This window comes from Ictidomys tridecemlineatus, chromosome 2 (genome assembly GCF_052094955.1).
Source record: "Ictidomys tridecemlineatus isolate mIctTri1 chromosome 2, mIctTri1.hap1, whole genome shotgun sequence".
NCBI classification, from domain to species: domain Eukaryota; kingdom Metazoa; phylum Chordata; class Mammalia; order Rodentia; family Sciuridae; genus Ictidomys; species Ictidomys tridecemlineatus.
Window position 1 is genome coordinate 112,689,779 of NC_135478.1, and position 20,496 is coordinate 112,710,274.

The following is a 20,496-nucleotide window of genomic DNA, read 5'->3' on the forward strand; positions in this document are numbered from 1 at the left end:
GGTTCAACCAATCATTGTTTTTTTTTTTTTTTTTTTTTTTTTTTTTTTTTGTGGCCAGGGTGAATGACTACTCTTGTTTGGGCCTTGGGGATGCTATCTAATTGAGTGAGGTCATGAAGTAGGCATAGCCTGATCACTTCCTTCTTTTCTTGCCAGGGGGAAGGATTTGAAAGAACAGCACGAGCAGAAAGTGTGTGAGAGGGAGATGCAGCGAATCACTCTGCCCTTGTCTGCCTTCACCAACCCCACCTGTGAGATTGTGGATGAGAAGACCGTTGTGGTCCACAGCAGCCAGACTCCTGTTGATCTGCCAGAAGGCAGCACCCCCCTCATGGGCCAGGCTGGCACCCCTGGGGCCTGAGCCCCTCCAGTGGGCAGGAACACATATAGACACTGGTGCAGGACAGCCCACCCTCCTTCAGCTGGGAGGATCAACATTTTGTGTTGTGGTTAAAACCTAGCCCCATTTTTTTTTTTTGGGTGAATCCTCATGATAGAAGCAGGTAGGGCTGTGGGGGAGGCTGAGTAGGGTCCTATCAATGCTCATTCTTCATCCCTTAGAGCAAGATTTTGCCTGTGGATGGGGACAGTAGCATGGCTCCCAGAGTGGTGCTGCTGACAAGGGCTTCCACATATTTTCTGTGCCCCTAAAACTGGACTGGGAGCATAGGGAGCTCCCCCAGGCTCCTCTGTGCTTTAACTGTGTAAGACAGCCTCAACCTCTGCCTTTCTGTTTGTTCTCCATGAGCTTGAGTGGCATAAACTGTTATTCATAGTTCAGGCCAAGAAGGTCAAGAGGAGGCACTGAAAGAATACAGTTTTTTTCAGTATTTGGGATGGAACTCCCTACTGACCTTTGAGAACCGGAAGTGAGTTTGTACAAAAGTCAGAACTTTGGGCTGAGAACAGGATCTTGGCCTGGGCCTGCTGGGTGTGCTCCAGCTTGCTGGCAGTGATGTGCCTTGACAACCATGGGCCAGGTCTGGGCCCAGGGACTCTTCCTGTTTCGTAAGGAAAGGAAGGGAAGAATTGCACTAAACATTCCACTTAGGAAGAGGGTAAAGAATGATCTGCTCCTGCCTTAGGCCCCAGAGGCAGAGGTGAATCTGGGGAGCCCCAGACCATCTCTCTTCTGGGGTAAACAGTGACCTCTCTTCATTTTGTGCAGGTAGGAGAGTAGCTAGCTAACTTGTGGGAATTATTTACAGTGGGGTCTGGTGAGCTGCTTTTGACTGAACTCAGAGGCAAGGTAACAGCACTTCAGGGCTTGTGCCTGCAGTGCACTTTGGTTTGCAGGTGGCTTTGTAGTCTCCAGGCCAGCGCCTTCCTGTGCAGCAGTGGGGTTAGGGTCACAAACCCTAACTTGTAAAACAATCATAGAACATTGGAAAGGACTTTAAGATTCTCCAAGTTTCTTAGACATGGGCCCAGAGAGAAAGTGACTTGCTCAAGGCTATTCTATGGCCAATAGAGCTGAACTTCCTGAGTACAACATTTTTCCACTGCACTGTGCTCCTGCTCAGCAGGCCCTCCAAACCCTGATGTCACACTTGGAGGACTTGGCAATGCTCCCTAGCCACAGAGCTTCCTTCCACTGCCCCGTGTGGAGAGGTGGGTGAATGGGGCCCATTTCCTTCAACTGACTGCTCCCTGGAGCCATTTGCTGAGGGCACCTAGACCTCAGGGGGAGCTCCCCCAGGAGTCCCTTGGGTATTAATGATGTTAGGGAAAAGAACATTACTGGTTTCTACTTTTCTATAAAAGGATTTCTCTGTATACATGTTTTATATACCTCATTCTGACACCTGTGTATAAAGTACGGGAAATTGCTGTGTATTTGACTAATATAAAAACAAAACTCCATGTTGCCAAGCTTTTGTGAGGTATTGTAGGTTACTTTGTCAACAACTGTGTGTGAACATTGCCCTTCTTTTCACTCACTCTAGCCTGTATGTGAAAGGCAGCAACAGTTAAATGGTTGGAAATTGCACCTTCTGTGTCCTGTTGTCATCACCAGGAATCTTTCAAGTTGAAGCTGTGGGAAGGATGGATGTATGGGTGTCTCAAGAAGGAAGTTGGTCACTGCCAACCACCCCCCCTTCAATGAGTTTGAAATGAAGAGAATTAAAGTGAACATCCATACTGTCCTTGTTAGGGACTAGACAAATGGATGGGTGGTAATACTGTGACAACCAAAAGAGGAATGGGTATGGTTGAGGAGGATGGATCTTTGGGCTGCCAGGAGCAGACTTTGGCGGAGGAAGCTGTCTGTGGCTGAATCCTAGGGCTCTAGATCAAAAGCTATAACACAGGAATGTTTTTTGGACTTCTGGCAGGGGATTTTAGCAATAGGTGCTCAGGCTCTAGGTATACCCAAGGGTGTCCTCTGCCCTTGGGTATACCTAGAATACCTGAATTTTTTTCAAGGAACATTTTTTGCCCTTACATTGGATTCCTCAAACTATGGGGAATACAAAGGAAAAATTACCTTTATATCTTTGGGTTTATGGATTTATATTATGCCCATAAACAGGCAGCATCAACTTGCCCCATGGTCAATCTTCCATAACATCCCTCAGGACCAGACGCACTTCCTACACACAGGGTGGGATAAATGCATGTGTTTCTCCCCATCACTAAGATGGTACATAGCCCTGTGGAAACAAAGTCAGGAAACCCAGGCTGTATGTGTTCATATATTAAGAGGTAGGAATAGAGGGCTCCTGAGGACTTGGCTGGCAGGTGGGAGCCAGCACAGTAGTTTGTGGAGCCAAGATGAGGTCATAGCCCTATTTCCCAAAAGGGGCTGCCTCAGGTAAGATGTGCACATTCTCTGGAGCAGGCTGAGGTCTGCCTCAGGAGATGGGAACTAGTTTTGGGAGTGTGAAAACCCCCTGCTATGGGGAGTCATATGGCCTGGATGGAAAGGTGGCCAGTAGACGTTCCATACTTCTGTCTCCGAGTCAGGCACCAAGTCACTTTTTCACTCTCAGTATTGTCAGTTATGTTAACTGCTTAATTTATTTATTTAGTCTCAATGGCCCAGGTCAGGCCCACCACTCCCACACTTGCTGGGGACAGATAAAGCACAACCAACCATACAACGCTAAACCACGTTGCTGCTGGAAGTCCAGGACTCAACCCTACAGCAAACCTGCAAACTCTACACAGAAGTATAGACTAAACTCTGGCCAGAAATGACATCCCCCAACTCATCCAGTCTATGTACATTATTTCACATATCACCCAATAGATACAACAAGATAATATTAACAGCAACCACTCTTTTGTATCACACACCCCCACCCCCAATACAACCACCACACATTGCATTTATACCCCAAACCCATTCCCAATTTGTTAAATATGGTGCAAGCTCACAGACACTTAGGCAAATCTAGTTGTGCTGTAGAATCCCTTGAGGTCTGGGAACTAAGGTGGAGGGTACCTCCAGGGCTTTCCAGTGCCCGTGGCCCTGGAGTGTGGCTCAGGAGGCATAGTCAGGAGCTATGAGCTGGGCCAGCCTACAAGGGAGGTAGAAGCCAGATGGCCAAGCTCAGGGAGCTGTCTCAGTGTCTTAGATCTGAGATTCTGCTACCACCTCATCCCAATCCAAGTTGCTATTTGGAATAGGAATGTTGATGGGTGAGCAGTGGTTATAATAAGGGTGGGGCCAAGAGACTGTGAGACACCCACCCCAACCCCCGCCTCAGACCTTAGGCCTGTGACAAAGCCATACAATCCTCCAGAACTCATCTAGTTCTAGGTAAAATGTCTCGGGCTTTTGACTGAGGAACCCACCAGAGTATGAGTTATGAGAGACTGAAGCCAGGATATGGGTTTTCTAAAGGACAGAACCTCTTTCTCTCTAGCCCCCAGTTTCTGTGCTCTTGGTGACTGCTTATTGAGAAAAGGATGCCACCCAGAATTTCTCAGCCAGTCTCTAGTAGTACACTTTGAGAACACAAAGTGGAAGATCCTCACACATTGATATAGTTCCTAAGCTGGCTAGAGCCACCCGCTGGCAGATTGTATGAATTAACCCTTTTAAGATTCTTGGTCAGTTCCATCATACACTATAGGACTCTTCACACCCTACTCAGAACATGGAGTGGAAATGGGGAATATCACTGTCATTTTATACCCTTCAAGTGCCACTTGGCCACCAGTCTTCCTCTCATCCACACTCCTACTTGAAGTCCTTCCTCAACCCAGCTGGTCCAGAGACTTCAGAGCCCATAGGCAGGTTCACCCTGGGATCCTGCCCAGCAGGTCCAAGTCATGTCAATTAGTGTAAGCAAGAGCCTCCTGGAATCCCATTGCCAGGGAGTTCCCAAGGGGTCCCGAGTAACAGATTCTTCCTGGCCCAGAGTCCAGGCTTTTTCTTCTTCACAGCTTTCAGGCGAGTGTTGGACTTATAGACAGTAACCAGGCCCCAAAACCTAGAGAGATGTGTTTTCCTGGTGTGCGCCTGCTCGCCTCCTGGGGAGGTAGTAGAGATGGCTCATTCTGCTTCTAAACAAGCCGCCAATCCACAGGAAGCCCAGACAGCCCTGCTCACAGCAGGGACAGGGCACAGAGGGGCAGTGCTGGCTGTGGAACGCCCCCCTGCAGGGGGCTGGGCTGGGGCTAGGGGGGTGAATCCCGGGTCAGGCCGTACTGCATGCTCACAGTGTGGTCCAGCTCCTCCAGCTCTGCAGGCAGTGGGATGCCCAGCTCTCCCAGATACAGGGAGAGGGCCTCAAAGGAATCCTCCAGTTTTGAGAATGCTGGTCTAGAAAAAAATGGGGTGAATTAAAGGCAGATGGAAATCAGTAGGACCATGGGGTGGTATGAAAGGAATCCAGGCAGAGGCTCAGTCACTTCCTGGTTATGACCTCAGGCAAATCCTTTAACCTCCTTATGCCTCCAAGAGAAATGGGCATAATATGTTACTGTTCCCTCACAGGATTACTATAAAGGTTAAGGATAACACTGTGAGAAGGTGGGCCCAGCTGAGTGCACTGGTACATGCCTGTAATCCCAGTGACTCAGGAGGCTGAGGCAGGAGGACTGTAACTTTGAGATCAACCTCAGCAACTTAGCAAAGTTGAGACCATCCCTAAAAAATAAAAGGGCTAGGGATGTTGCTCAGTGGTTAAACATCTCTGGGTTCAATCTTGGCCCCCAAAACCAAAAAACTTTCTTTGTGCAACTTAGCAAGGCCCCCCCCAAAAAACATTTATCATGTTGGACCAGGGATTTTGGGTGTTTCAGGCACGCATTCTACCACAGAGCCATATCCTCAACCCTTCTAGTTCTCTTATAGTCCAGAAGACAGCAATCCATGTTTAAAATTAAAATTTGTACCCTAAACAATCTTCTTTACTTGGATTGACTTTTTCTTCACAACATTTGTCACCTTCTAAATATTCAATATAGTTTATTTTCTGTTGTTGATGAACTCCTCTTGGGAGGCATGTGCTTACCACTAAGCAACATCCTCAGCCCCAATCTCCTTGTTAGACTACTCCATGAGGGTAGGCACCTTTGTTTTTTTCAGCACTGTAATTCAAGCACTTAGAATTGCACCTAGCACATGGTAGGCACTTAATATATATATTTTGGAATATACACAGGCATTTAGAATGACTCAGAACGGATATTAGCAAACAAATATTGTGTAGTTCCACAATTTTTTTAATATTTATTTTTCAGTTGTAGTTGGACACAATACCTTTATTTATTTATTTTTACGTGGGGCTGAGGATCGAACCTAGGGATTTGCACGTGCTAGAATACTCTGCTGCTGAGCCACAACCCCAGCCCCCACAATTTTTTTTAAAGTTGTTAACACTGTTGTTATTGAAGGATTGCCGTCTTCTGGATTATAAAAGAACTAGAAGGACTGAGGATATGGCTCTGTGGTAGAAATGTGTGCCTGGAATACCCAAAAATTCCTGGTCCAACATAATAAATATTTGTTTTTGTGTGTGTGGTGCTGGGGATTAAACACAGAATCTCATACATACTATGCAAGTATTCTACCACTGGGCTACATTCTCAGCACTATAATTATGACTTTTTTTTTTTTTTTGAGGTACAGGGGATTGAATCCATGGTGCTCTGTCATTGAGCTACATCCCTAGGCCTTTTAACTTTATTTTTGAAACAAGGTTTCACTAAATTGTTGAGGCTGGCTTGGAATTTATGATCCTCCGCCTCAGCCTCCTGAGTCACTGGGATTATAGGCATATGCCACCATATCTGGCAAGCCCCATGATTTTTTTTTTTTTTTTGGTACCAGGGATTGAACTCAGGGGCATTTGACCACTTAGCCACATCTCCAGCCCTATTTTGTATTTTATTTAGAGATAGGGTTTCTGAGTTGCTTAATGCCTCGCTTTTGCTGAGGCTGGCTTTGAACTTGAGATCCACCTGTCTGTCCTGAGCTGCTGGGATCATAGGTGTGCACCACTGTGCCTGGCAAGCCCCATGATTTTTGATATTTGATAGCAAGAAGACAACAAGGATTCTAGATTTCTAATGCATGAACTTAAAAAAGATATTGACTAGGGGCTGGGGATGTGGCTCAAGCGGTAGCGCGCTCGCCTAGCATGCGTGCGGCCCGGGTTCGATCCTCAGCAGCACCACATACCAACAAAGATGTTGTGTCCGCCAAGAACTAAGAAAAAAATAAATAAATGTTAAAATTCTCTCTCTCTCTCTCTGTCCCCCTCTGTCTCTCACTCTCTCTTTAAAAAAAAAAAAAAAAAAAAAAAAGATATTGACTAGAGCTGGGGTTGTGGCTCAGCAGTAGAGCACTCACCTTGCACGGCAAGTCCATGGGTTCGATCATTAGCACCACATAAAAATAAATAAATAAAAAAAGTATTGTGTCCAACTACAACTAAAAAATAAATATTAAAAAAAAAGATGTGGGCTAACTTTGGTAATATTGAAAGCCATCACTTGAGAAGAATTAAGGCAATTTTAAGAAGACATTTTTTTATGCATGGTACTAGGGATTGAACCCAGAGCCTTGCATACTAGGAAAGTGCTGTACCACTGAGTTACAAGCTAATCCCCAGCCTTTTTTTTTTCTTTAAATATTTTATCTAGTTGTTGATGGACTTTGATTTTATTTATTTGTATGTGGTGCTGAGAATCAAACCCAGTGCCTCACACGTGTTAGGCAAGTGCTCTATCACTGAGTTACAACCCAAGCCCCCAAAGCCTCCCCCTTTTTGGGGGTCAGGGTGCTGGGGATTGAACTCAGGGCCTTGTGCATGCGGGGCAAGCACTCTACCAACAGAGCTATATCACCAGCCCCACCCTACCCCAGCCCTTTTTATTTTTTGAGACAGAGTGTCACTAGGTTATTGAGACTGGCCTCAAAACTCGTGATCCTCCTGCCTCAGCCCCTTAAGTTGCTAGGATTATAGGTGTATACCACCATGTCCAATTTAAGACTTTTTAAAAGAATAAATGGGCAAGGCACAGTGGCACATGCCTGTAATTCTAGTGGCTCAGGAGGCAAGTTTAAAGCCAGCCATAGCAATTTAGTAAGGCCCTAAGCAACTTAGTGAGACCTTGTCTCCACACAAAAAATAAATAAAAAACAGGCTGGTCATGTGGTTCAGTGGTTAAATGCTCCTGGGTTCAATCCCTGGTACTAGTAAATAAAAAAATAAACAAAAGAAAAGAAAAAATTAATGCATAAAGTTGCTCATTGTAGTTAGTACCTACTGTTTTGTTTTGTTTTTTGCCGGGGGGTGGTGGAGATTGAATCCAGGGCCTGAAGCATGCTAGGCAAACGCTCTAACACTGAGCTACACTCCCAGTTTAGTACCTATTATAATGAGGAACTGGAAAAACCTGAACATTTACATTATATAGATTATAATACGTTCACAGTCTCTTAATAGTATTTCATGTTGCCAACAAAAGTGGTAAAGAAGACTGGGTAGTAAGTAGGAAAATGCAGAGCAAAATAAAAAATTTTATTTACTATGAAAAAATGCACATTTATGGAAAGGGAAATATAAAAGCATGAAGTCACTTGTATTAGAATGGCTTAGGTGAATTTTCTTCTATTATTATTTTTAAAAAATTGGTGGGGTGTGCTGGGGAATCAAACTTAGAGCCTCATGTATGCTAGGTGAGCAATCTTAACAACTGACCTACAACCCTAACACTTTAAAAATTTTTTGTAGCATTGGGGATTGAACCCAGGGCTGCCATATCTAGACAAGGGCTCTACCACTGAGCTATACCTCCAGCCCCACATTTCTTCTTTTAAACTTTGATTTAGGTCAGACTTGGTAGCACATGCCTGTAGTTCCAGCTACTTGGGAAGCTGAAGCAGGAGGATTGCAAGTTCAAGGTCAGTCTGGGTAACTTAGTTGAGACTCTGTCCCAAAATAAAATAAAAAACAGCACTAGAGATATAATTCAGAATAAAAAAAAAATCCAGAAAATTTTCCTTTAATAGCTGTGTCTCTGTGTCCCATCCAGCTCACTTAATACTATGCCTTTGTCTTTCTCCCCTCAAACCTGGTATATGTCAGAGTTGTCAGGTAGCTTCAGGGTTTGACAGCTGCAATCTTGAGCTCAATGCTTCTGCTGCCCCTTGTGCCTGAGAAGATCTTGGAGGTGACTTAAGGCTGGAGAAGCATGCCAAGACCCTATAAGCTGGGAGAAAGGGGTAGGATACCAACCTGCTCTCAGGCTCCAGTTTGCAGCAGATAGCAGCCAGGGGAAAGAAGGCTGGGGGGCAGTCTGTGGGAACAAACTTCTCCCAGAAAAGCTTCACGTTCAGGCCAAAGTCCAGTGTACGAGGCAGGCAATCAGGATCTGCATACACTTGCCCAATGATCTGTTGATAAAATAGCTGGTTAGAAAGGACTATAGAAGGCAGCTATATGGCAGGGGAAAGGGATGCTGGTGTGCGAACAGAAGAATGCACAAAAGAAGGAGTGGTAAAAACTAGATTAGAGAGCTGCTTGCTTTCATCTCTCTAGAATTTGCTATTCCAGACCTCTCTTTCCACGGAGAATCTGATTACTAAGGAGGGTATGGAAGACAGCAGAAGGACAATGTTATAAATTGGCACCTAAAGGCTCCCAACTTCCACTCATCCCAACTTGCCCTGCCTGTTCCTCTTATAGCTGTGTTTAGAGTCAAGGCTCTGCGAGGTGAGGGGCTAGGTTTGATTCATGTCTGAAACTCTGGCATCAGTTTACTCCTTTGTACTCAGCAGATGCTCAATTGACATCTATTAAAGAAGAATCTTTTTTGGGGGGGTAGTACTGGGGATTGAATGAATGAACTCAGGGCCTTCTACTTGCTAGGCAAATTCTTTACCACTTAGCTACATCCTCAGCAATTTTTTAAAAAAATTTTTATTTTGAGATGGGGTCTTGCTAAGTTGCCCACGCTAGCCTGGAACTTGGGATTCTCCTGCCTTTTCCTCTTGAATAGCTGGGATTAAAGCTGTGCACCACTGCACTCCACAAAGAAAATTACTAAAACAACAACAAAAACTTTCCTTCATTGTTCTAACCAATCTTAGTCTCTCCTTTCCTTTCCCACTCACAACTTTGTGGAAATGACAGAAGCCTTCAAATGTCTCATTGGTTCTATGAGAGGACTAAGCAGGTTGTTGACTGACTGCTTTGAGATATACTGAGCTCTGTTGCTGGATGACTGCTAAATTGCTAAAGGCAAGAATCTTTCCAAGATTCAGTCTGTATCCAGTCGTTCCTACCACAGGGTTGGTACTTCCAGTTGATGGGTTTAGGTCCTGGGGAACAATGAACAGAGGGGAATTCGAAAAGGCTACAGTTGGCCTAAAAACTAACAGCACATGAACAATCCCTTGCCTTTCCTACTGGTAATTTTTCAAAACCAGTACTGGGTATTGAACTTAGTGGTGCTCTACCACTGAACTATATCCCTAGCCTTCTTAAACACTTTTGAGACAGGGTCTTGCCAAGCTTCCAAGGCCTCAAATTTGTGATCCTTCTGCCTCAGCCGCTAAATCACTGTGATTCCAGGTGTGTGTCACCACACCTGGCTTCCTACTAGAATTCTGATGTCAATTGAGCATCTGCCCCTTACTTCCATGTGACTAAGAACTACCCACTGCCCCTTTCTGAGCCTCCATTTCTTTACCTGAAACAACCTCCTTAGTCCTCTCATAGGACCAATGAGACTCAAATGTGGAATGTATTACAAATACTAAAACTTTATATCACATTGATTTTATGGTGAGCTATTCGTCCCTAGGAGGAAAGGCCCTCAAACATGAAATGAGGCAGGGCTGCTAGGCCTGCTGCCTCAGACCTGGCCTCTGTGCCAAAGCTCACCTCGCAGAGAACGATCCCAAAAGAGAAGACATCCACTGTCTCATCGTAGCTCTTTCCTTGGGGAATAGAGGAGAGTAGGCTGTTAAGTTTACATCTCTTACCTGCTCTGCACTGGGTATAAGGTCAAGCCAACCCAGAGACAAAAACCAGGACTACAGAACAGGTTCTGGGGGATGCCCCAAAGGCTTCCCAATATGGGTTCCATTTGAAAATCATTTCTACTCAGTTTTGAGTGGCCTGCCTTGGAGAGACTTTATACAGCATTGCCCAGATGCAACTGCATAGTACAGGGGAAAAGAATTGCACCCACATTCTTTTAGATTCTGCTTTCAGCCAGCTGTGTGTTCCACGGCAAGCCACTGAACTTCTCTGGGCCTCAGACTCTGAAAAGAATTGCATCAGGCAAGCCACTGAACTTCTCTGGGCCTCAGACTCTGAAAAGAATTGCATCAGGCCTTTCAATCCTGTGCCTTTCAAGAATGCCTGGGCTGGTTTGAGTATTATCCACCAGGGGGCACCATACTTCAGTTCTCAGCCTGGAGAGAGGAAAAGCTGAGGTTGGGCAATGAATACACTGAGTTCTCAGCCACCCTTGGGGTGCAAAAGCCAGCCTTTTGTGAAACCAGACTTTACCCTATGTCAGGCACAATAATCAGCGCCCACTCATGAGCTCAGAGAGGAGGGAGTTTATAAGGTCTGGCCTGCTGAAGGTTAAAAACCATCAAGCCCCCAGCTCTGGATGTCTAGCCCTACACTTCTCAGGCCTCCCCAGAAGTTCTCGGGGTTCAGCTACAAGATGTGGCTTGTTTTCACTCAGGGGCATTCCCTTCAGGATTTCAGGACTCACCATTCAGCATCTCAGGAGCCATCCAGTAAGGGTTTCCCACCACTGTGTAGCGTTTTTTGCGGTCATTCTTGCGCAAGGTGCGTTTCTTGGTGGTGGCCTTCTCTACTGGGGGCCTTTTCCTCTCTTCCACTATAAGCCGTGACAGCCCAAAGTCTGCTACCACCACAGTCTTGTCCTGGTTGGACAAGGACCAGGTCAGGACTTGGTGGGGGATGTTCTCAAACCTGGCTGTAGGGTGTGGGCATAGGCAAGAGAAAGGGAGCAAAGGTACACAGCAAAGGAGAGTCACAGTAGAAATAGATGTGGCTGTGCATTTGTATTTCTATCAGTCTGGTGTATGCTGTTGGCAGATTCCCAGCTCAAGAGAAGGTTTACAATAGAACCACAGCAACCCTGGAGGAGTAGGACTCTGGAACCTGTAGAATGGAATTTAAAGGTGGGACAGGGTTTTGTTTTGTTTTTTCCTGTTCTGCCTTTTTCCAAAAAAGATTTGAGGTAGTTGCTAGAACCATGATAAGAGAAAAAATGATAAGGTGGAGGCAGTTAGTGGGGGTGACTTGGTGAGATAAGCTTTTGGGATAGCTACAGGGCAGTCATGCGAGAAGGGATTAAGAATGTTCGGTGTGGGTCCAGAGAGTGGGGGCTAGGGCCGGTTGGTGGACACCAGGGAAGCCAGATTGCAAGTCAATAGGAGTAACAATAGTGTAACAACCACAGCTGAGGGGTTGTGGGAGGAATGCTAGCCTCAAACTGGTCACTATAAATTTATTAGCTCTTAGCCTCAGATTGAAGTTTCAGGTTCAAATGCTATAAAACAGGGTTAGCAATGAGCTGTTTTACAGGGGCAAAAAATGGTAAATCATCAGGGTTCTATATGCTATTAAAGAACTTCTAAGGTCCCTCCAACTTTTTATTGTGTTAAGGGTCAACCCCAGTGCCTTGTAAGAGCTCTATTACTGAGCCACCTCTCCCAGCCATGAGGTCCCTTCTAGTTAAAAGAATTCAAAGAGGTCACATTGTATCTGCACGTGTCTGGGAACTTCCAGAAGACAGGAGTGCCTTGTAAGCAGCAGGAAGGGCAAGATAAGGAGCCCTCAGGCAACACCTCTAGCCTGAAGTCAGAACCCATGCTCAGCTTCCTTGGTGACGTGGAATTCAGGAGGGCTGGCCCTAGGGAGGCTCCAGCCAGGCCCAGAGTGAGGGACATACCAACTTGATGAGGCAGTTGTGTGAATTCAGATCCCGGTGGATGATGCACATGGAGTGCAAATAGGCCTAGAACAGAAACACCAGTCAAAGGCCAGTAAACCAACCACACTCTGATTCTGGAAACTGCTCTATTCCCAGGGCAACCCTGCCTAGCTTCAGAACCTAACCTGAACAGTGGACTCAAGCCCCCGCCACATCTACTTCTTGTTCCAACACCAATTGGAAGACAAAGGCTGCCTGGGTTTCCTCTCCCTCCCTGCTGCCATCTTCTGCCCATCTTTTTGTTCACCAGTCACTAACAAAGCTGGTCTAAGACCTCATTGCTCTCTCTTTAAGTCCTCAATTCCATTGGGCCATGGGGTCATGGCCCTTGCAGCTCCCTATCACCTCTACCCATTTTACTTAGATCAAGGCCATCTGAAATGAATGCCTTCAGATGTAAGCTCCCTCCTTTCCCCATACCTTGAATCTCTTGACTTCAGCCATTTTGGATCCTTTCCTGCCTGTGATAAAGAAGAAGTGACCTCCTTCCTGGTCTAACTAGCTCTATGTTCATGACACCTTTTCCCTGAGACTCTACTCTCCTTACTCGGACCTATACTTTAACTTCACCCATTCTCCCTCCCCCATACTGGGGGTGGAAACCAGTGCTTCAGACATGCTAGGCAAGTGCTCTCCCACTGAGTCATATCCCCATCCCATCCTCTTCTCCCTCTTCTATCTAAATGTTTTTAAACAAGTTCCCGTTAGCTATTTTCCCTCTCCAGGGCTCCACCTTGGTTCTTATCAACTCTTTTTTTCCTTCTCTTCCCTTGCAAATGCAAAAAGAGCCACTGCTCCTTCTCCAGGCCCCTGCAATGCTGCTTCCAGCCTCTAGCCTCCTGGAACTGTTCACACCTGGGGCAACACACTCAAAACTGGAGCTCATGATCTGGTTGCCTGCCTTGCTCAAAGGCTGTAGGCACTTTTTCCATGTTCCCTGCTCCTAAGACCTTTGTATATCTGTTTTTTTCCTTCCAGCCTCCTCAGTGTCAGCCCTTCTCAAAGCCATCTTTCTACTCATTACATGGATGCCTTTTCTGTCCCACAACTCCAGCTGCTCCTTTTCTGCAGATGACTAGGTGACCAACAGCCCATCCCTAACCTGCTGCCTCAAAGAAATAGTTTCCTACCAGGAGATGGTGGAAGGTTCTGCTAGCAGATCAGTTTCAGGAGGCACCAATGCAAGGTCTTCCCAATCCCAGATTTTTTTCTCTGACCATCACTGCGACATCAGGTATCTCAAGTTATCCTGACTCTTTTCCCAACTCCTGTTCTCTCACTGCCAAACAGTTTCTCCATTTAGACTCCATCATGTCCCTCTGGTGGTACTTTAATTTATTATTTAATTTATTTTTGGTACCTTAATTTAGAAATCTGAAATGCTTTACTGTCCCTCTCTAACAATCCCTTCTGAGATTCTCCAATTCTATCCCAATCTACGGACCATTCCAGACTCACCTTGGAAAAGATGAGGCTCTGATAATGAAACATTACTTAAAAAGTGCTTAAAAATCTATTTGTCTTGGGCTGGGGTTGTGGCTCAGAGGCACAGTGCCCGGCTAGCATGTGTGAGGCACTGGGTTTGATCCTCAGTACCACATAAAAATAAAATAAAGATATTGTGTCCACCTATAACTAAAAAATAAATATTTTACAAAAATCTATTTATCTTTTGAAACATAGGAACTCGAATCTACTGTTTCAACCTAATACTGCCTTCATGGACCTCATGTAAAGACCAGTGGTTAAAATCTCAGATGTGGATGGGTCAGACTAACCAGCCCAGGACTCCAGCCCTGTCTCTAAAAATTTAGCCTCAGCTTCATATCTGGAAATGGAGGGTTGTGAAGAATAAACATGTTCACATGTGTTAATCCCTCAGCTTAGTGCCTGGCACATACGAAGCACTTCGAACTTGCCAACTGTAAAGACTGCTAAGATTGGATCATTAATTCCTGGGAATATACACAGTTTCTTCCTTTATCCTCCCAGGTTTTTGCTGCTGTCATCACCTAAATCTTTGGGCTTCTCTGCTAATGTGCACTTTTATCTAATTCTAGCCCATCCTTCAGAACTCATTGGGAACTCATTTCTTCCTTCTGATTTCCTAGGCAATGAGGTCTCTGCTTGCTTCAAGGGCTCTCAGCACTTGAACACCTCTGTGATAGGAAGACCAGGCCATCTTGTGTTATGGTTTGCCTCTGTAGTTTACCTGGTCCATTCCCCATTTATCTTTAGAGATTTGGAATCCTTTGAGAAAAGGGTTGTAGGCTGAGAACAGTTGGCCAGAAGCAATTTCACTGGCCCTGAGAGAGAAACTTAACAGCTCCTTAATGACCCAGCCTACACAATATGTACAGGATGGGGTATCTGTCTTCGAGAGCAGTCCAGAATCTTCACACTTCTCCCTACTCCTGTGATGGCAGAGTTTTAGATTGGACTCACCATTCCGGAGGCGATGCCTTTTGCAAATCTGACCTTCTGCTGCCAGGGGAATGGATCCTGCAGGGTAAGGGAATGCCAGTCAGAGGCTGTGGCCACAAGTGGTGCAGGCCCCATGGGTCAGCATGGTATGCATATGCCAGTGCAGCCTCCCTGTCTGTGCTTGTTTCCCCCAACATGATCTTTGGGGACACAGGTGTCACTCTGAACAGCCTGCCAAGGCTCTTGGTGACTATGGGGCAGTATGCTCACCACACTGCGCAGAAAATCCTTCAGTGTACCCCCCTCAATGTATTCCGTCAGCAGGTTCAGCTTCTTGTCCTTGTACAGCACACCAATGAACTTGAGCACGTTGGGGTGGTCTAGGCTGCGCATCACTTTCACCTGGGTGAGGGTAGGAGAAGGCCAGAGGGTAGATGGCTAACTTTTCACCAAGTCCTCTTCCCTCCACCTGCCAGGGAGTCAGCTCAGCAAGCATGAACTGCCTCTCCTGCCTCCCATCTTTTCTTTTTTTTTTTTTAAATATTTATTTTTTTTAGGTGTAGATGGACACAACACAATGCCTTTATTTTTATGTGGTGCTGAGGATTGAACCCAGTCCCACCTGTGTTAGGCGAGTGCTCTATTGTTGAGCCACAATCCCAGCCCTTCTCCTATCTTATATGATGTGGCCAGGCACTAGGATCAGGGAGAGGGAAGAACACCACTATGTGGATGGGGATGGCCTTAAAGGCTTGGCCCTTGGGATCTTGCCTTTCTAGGAACTTTGCTGGTGAATTGGAGTGGAAGGGCCCAAGAATGAAACAAAGGCCTGGGGAGTAGCACCTAGAATACAGGCGTTCCCAACTGAAGCTCCTCCATGGAGGAATGTGGGAGGGATGGTAAAAACTATAGATTATCAAGGGGTGTCAGTTTTCTGGGAGTCCTATTCTAGGCGCCCTATAGGGTGTTCAGTTGGTGACAGTAGCACCAAGTGGGGAATTAAATTGGTCTGTTTTTTTAATCCATCATTCTCATAGTCTGAGAGTTTCTCTGAACCACATCTTGTTTGTTATCACATTCCTTGTACCCAGCTTGTTTATTTTTTTTAGTACCGGGGCTTGAACCTAGGGGTGGGGGTGGGGGCTTTAACACCGAGCTATATCCCCAGTCCTTTCTTTTCTTTTTTTTTTAGTTGATGATGGACACAATATGTTCATATTATTTATTTATTTTTATGTGGTGCTGAGGATCGAACCAGGGACTAGCACATGCGAGGCAAGCGCTCTACCACTGAGCCATAACTCCAGCCCCCCTTTCTTTTTTCTTTTTTTTTAAATTTTGACAGGATCTTGCTAAGTTGCCAGAGGCCAGCTCAAACTTGCAATCCTCCTGCCTCAGTCTGAGTCATTGGGATTACAGGCATGTGCCATGATGCTTGGCTTTGTGCTGTTTTTAAATAAGTTTTCATTGAACAAATAAATTATGCTATAATTTAGAAGGGATAGAGATATTCCTCTAGTGCTGCTCAGTCTTTAAGACAGTGATTCCAAACTAAGTTTTCTCTTGAAACCACTAACCCTCTTCCAATGGTGACACTAAAATCCCACCCCCTACTCCACTTTCTTTCTCTCTCCCTCCCTCCCTCCCCCAAGCCTTTCTTTTTTGGTACCAGGGATTGAACTCAGGGGCACTTAACCTCTGAGCTACATCCCCCAGTGCCCCCCCCCTGCTTTTTTTTTTGGTACTGGACATTGAACTCAGGGGTACTCGGCCACTGAGCCCCATCCCCAGCCCTATTTTGTATTTTATTTAGAGATAGCATCTCACTGAATTGCTTAGTCTTGCTGTGGCTGAGGCTGGCTTTGAACTCACGATTCTTCTGTCTCAGCCTCCCGAGCCACTGGGATTACAGGTGTGAGCCACCATTCCTGGCTCTTTCTTTTTTAAAAAGAGAGGGTCTCACTACAGTGCTGAGGTTGGCCCTGAACTCTGGGTTCAAGGAATCCTCCTGCCTAGTGGTTTAGACTACAGGCACAGTGGCAGCTCCAACCCTATTTTCTTACCTCAGTCAGGAAAGTCTTCTGTGTCTCCTCATCACATCGAATTAACTCCTTCATGACCATCACTTTGCCTGTGGCTTTGTGTGTCACCTACAGAGAGGATGACTATTAATTATGCAGAAACCAGAGGCAGTTCTGGAGAACTGTTTGAGGAAATCTACAGCTGTGGTATAGCTCAATGATAGAGTGCTTGCCTGGCATGCGCAAGGCCCTGGGTTCAATCCCCAGCACCACAAAAAAAACAAAAACTAAGCAACTGGCTGTCCCATCCCTTGGAAGATACACTGAGCCACATAAGACCAACAGAGTCCACATGTGGAGGACACAGCATGGGACAACAGGGGACTCTGAGGGAAGTACACCCTCTTCCCTGGAGAGCTGGGCATGCGTGGAGGAGAGGCAAGAATCCAGAGAAGGAAAGTAGGGAAGGAGGCAGGAGGGGACACTGCCAAGCCAAGCAGGGGCTCTGGTCATCTGGTACTGGAGTGAGTCACTTGGGTGAACAGAAGTCTGGTGGGGCAGGAGGGTCAGTGCCACAGACATGCACCAAGGAACCGGGTGGGTGGGGTGAACTCTCCAGCCCCGCTGCCCCACAAGCTGAGATACATGGCTTACCTGACCCCCCCTCCCAGCTTTCAGCAGAGGAGGAGGAGAGAAAGAGAAAGAAGTTAGTCCCTGGGCTGTTCACCAGGTAAACAGGGTGGCAGGAGCCATTTCCCCATCTCTTCCTTGCAGCATGACCAGCACTGGGGCCTGTGGGTACTTTATACACCCCCACTGACAGAAAAGTTCATCCCAACCCTGGTCTCCTGAGCTACAAGCTCACTATAGAAGTGACATTGCCTTTAGATGGCTAGGGCAGGGTGGGGCAGGGCAACCCTTATATAATCACCTGCAGCCAAGGAGGCCTGATGTCCTGCACAGTGTACAGTGTGGACTCCCCAAAAGAAGGTGAGAGAGGTGGGGGGCAGAAAAATGCAGAAGCTGCTGTCTATGCTCACCTTTATGGCCTGCCCAAAGAAGCCCTTTCCCAGGACCTCTCCATGGATCAGGTCACATGGTCGGAAGATCTGCTGTGAGTAGCTGCTAGAACAGCGGAGGGATTCTGAGCGGCTGATGTCTCGGCTGAGCAGCAGGGGCTCCTTGGGGGAGCTTGGGCCAGGGGACTTAGAGATGCTATTACTGCGCCTGGGGATGAGGAAAAATGAGGGTAGAAGAGATAGTCCTCAGAGACCAGTCAGAATACCCTCAAGGTAGAAACCTCAGGTAAATCCATTTGTTCCAATATATGTAGTTCAGATATTATTACTGGGGAGCAGGGGCTCTTATATCGACAGATGCTACTTTTGAGTTGCAGACACCAGAAGTTTATTTAAGCATAATAAATCCAAAATGGGAAATATGGATGCTAGGGATGTAATTCAGTGGTAGAATAGCTGTCTAGCATGCATGAGGCTCTGGATTCAATTCCCAAAACTCTGTGTGTGTGTGTGTGTGTGTGTGGGTCAGAGAAAGACACAGAGTGGGAGGGGAAAAAAAAGGTGGTAGGGGGAACTCTGAGTACTTCCCACCTGGAAGAATTAACTAGATTATATTAATTTATAATGCCCAACATATTATAGACTACCTCCCATATCTGCTTGATTCAAGTTACTAATCAGGTTATAGTGACAGCATATTGCCATTCAAAATTATCTGAAAGCAGTAATGATTGATGACTGTTACTTTGATATACTGAAGAAAGGACAAGGAGGCTGAAGATCACAGCACTAGGTGAACAGAAACCCTGCAAACTTCTTTCTGGGGTATACTTCTGCTTTACTGGGATACCCAGAGAAGACTGAGGTGGGTGGCTCTTGGCTTGTCCTGCCACACAGGCTTGCTTGTTCTTGCTCTTTTGTTTTGCTTCCCACTGAACATGCCCACAAGAGCACATAATGGACCTGCTGGATCTTCTTTCCTTCGTTCCCTCTATCCTGTATGATGGCCCTCAAGGTATCTAAGCTGATCTCCAGCCCCCTATATCTTCCCTTTTCCAGGTCATGCATTTATAGACCTTCTCTGCCTTTGGTGCTCTGCCTCTACTAACTCCATCATGCTGACTAATGCCAAGTCAGCCAGGAGTGATGGGAACAACCTGTGGGAAGAATCCTCTGTTTCCAACAGAGGCCAGCCGAGAGGGCCCTGACTAACTCTGCCTGTTTGACCAGGGGCTAAAGAACTGGATTTCTAAAGATCCTAATAATATTTCACATGTACTGAGTACTGACCCTAGGCCAACCAACACTGTACAAATCTGTCCCTTTCCACATTTAATCCTAATATAAATGTGAGATAACTGACTCCTCTTCCATAAGCCTCCCACTTGGGGCTTGCACATAGGTGATTGCTCCCTTCCACAGATGTGGCAGACTCTGTGGTATGGGGTGATTGGTTCCTCAAACTAAAACAACTTGACTTCACCTCTTGCTTTGCTTTATCATTTTTAAAGTCCTAATATATACTATATTTTTTATTTTTCTTTCTTTCTTTCTTTTTTTTTTTGGCAGTTCTGAGGATTGAACATAGAGTCCTCTACCATTGACTATACCCCCATCTCTTTTTACTTTATTTTTGAGACAAGGTATCACTAAGTTGCCCAGTTTGGCTTATAACTTGTGATCCTCCTGCCTCAGCCTCCTGAGTCACTGGTATTATAGGCATGAATTACTGTGCCTGGCTCATTATATATACTTATTCAATCCTACCTGTGCCTATACTCCCAGTTCTGGGCTCCATACTTCCTCCATGTTGCCCTTTAGTGTTTAACATCACTACTTCTTTTCTAGCTCAGGAATTCAGTGGAGATAGCCTAACTTTTGTTTCTAAGAAAACCTGGCAAGCAGCTGGGTCTGCATAGACCTTGGCTATAAAAAGCGATTCCCATAGGGTAGGTGGGTCAATATAAGCCCTCATAGCCTGTTCCTGGCCAGATGGTTTCCTTCTAATGTTGCTGGACTTCAAAAGTCAGCTCAGCTTCGGAGGTTGAAACACAGGACAGAATAGAGCTGGGGTGGGAGGTGGCACCTCAGGGAGCGTCTCCTCAGTGTCCCCTCCAGATTGTCCTTGGTGTCCAGAGTGCTGAGGGTGTGAGAATGTCCATCATTCTGTATGTGGGGAGAAAGCCGGGCATCTAACCGCAGCTGGTCCAGGCGCTGGGAGACGGGGTCATGTTCAATCAACAGCTGAAGTGTCTGGCTTGTTTGGCTAATTGCATCTTCCACCTATGGCCAAGAGCAGTGTAAGGTTGGCTCCCACAGGCTGCCCCATCCCAGGCTATCCACTGCCATCCCAGATGAGCCAAGCATTATGGCCAATGCTCCATTTGGCTAATGGTGGTCTCCAGATACCAGCAGCCTCAGAGTAACCTCTGCCTGGCATTCTGGCAGCCCTGTCATCTGCTGCCCTAAGAACCTGCTAGTGACAAAGGAGGTCACTAGTGGCCACAGGCTCAGTGCCAAGACAAAGAAATGGCTACAGCCTAATCATCTGAGAGGGTCTGTTCCATGTCCCACCCCCACAAGAC

At 46.2% G+C, this 20,496-nt stretch overlaps 2 protein-coding genes across 8 annotated transcripts in view; one reads left to right on the forward strand and one right to left on the reverse strand.

The window, feature by feature from the left end:
- Pik3ip1 (phosphoinositide-3-kinase interacting protein 1) overlaps positions 1 to 20,496 on the forward strand; it is a 76,458-nt gene that overhangs the window by 11,368 nt on the left and 44,594 nt on the right. The window contains exon 7 of one of the 4 annotated variants that reach the window (XM_078039582.1): positions 157 to 190. The exons of 2 other annotated variants lie outside the window; for them this stretch is intronic. In XM_078039582.1, the coding sequence (XP_077895708.1) occupies positions 157 to 170 (14 nt within the window). In that variant the 3' untranslated portion in view covers positions 171 to 190. Of the gene's footprint in view, positions 1 to 156; positions 1,991 to 20,496 lie in introns of those variants that run through there. One more of the 4 variants, XM_078039581.1, reaches the window with a different exon arrangement.
- The window catches only part of Limk2 (LIM domain kinase 2), a 68,969-nt gene continuing 51,468 nt past the window's right edge, over positions 2,996 to 20,496 (reverse strand). For all 4 annotated transcript variants that reach the window (XM_005339859.5, XM_040292042.2, XM_078039578.1 and 1 more), the window contains 10 exons: positions 19,998 to 20,194; positions 17,933 to 18,119; positions 16,935 to 17,021; positions 15,142 to 15,273; positions 14,893 to 14,949; positions 12,406 to 12,471; positions 11,197 to 11,371; positions 10,350 to 10,405; positions 8,700 to 8,857; positions 2,996 to 4,774 (listed from right to left, as the gene is read on the reverse strand). In XM_005339859.5, coding sequence (XP_005339916.1) covers positions 4,630 to 4,774; positions 8,700 to 8,857; positions 10,350 to 10,405; positions 11,197 to 11,371; positions 12,406 to 12,471; positions 14,893 to 14,949; positions 15,142 to 15,273; positions 16,935 to 17,021; positions 17,933 to 18,119; positions 19,998 to 20,194 — 1,260 coding nt within the window. In that variant the 3' untranslated portion in view covers positions 2,996 to 4,629. The remainder of the gene's footprint in view (positions 4,775 to 8,699; positions 8,858 to 10,349; positions 10,406 to 11,196; positions 11,372 to 12,405; positions 12,472 to 14,892; positions 14,950 to 15,141; positions 15,274 to 16,934; positions 17,022 to 17,932; positions 18,120 to 19,997; positions 20,195 to 20,496) is intronic.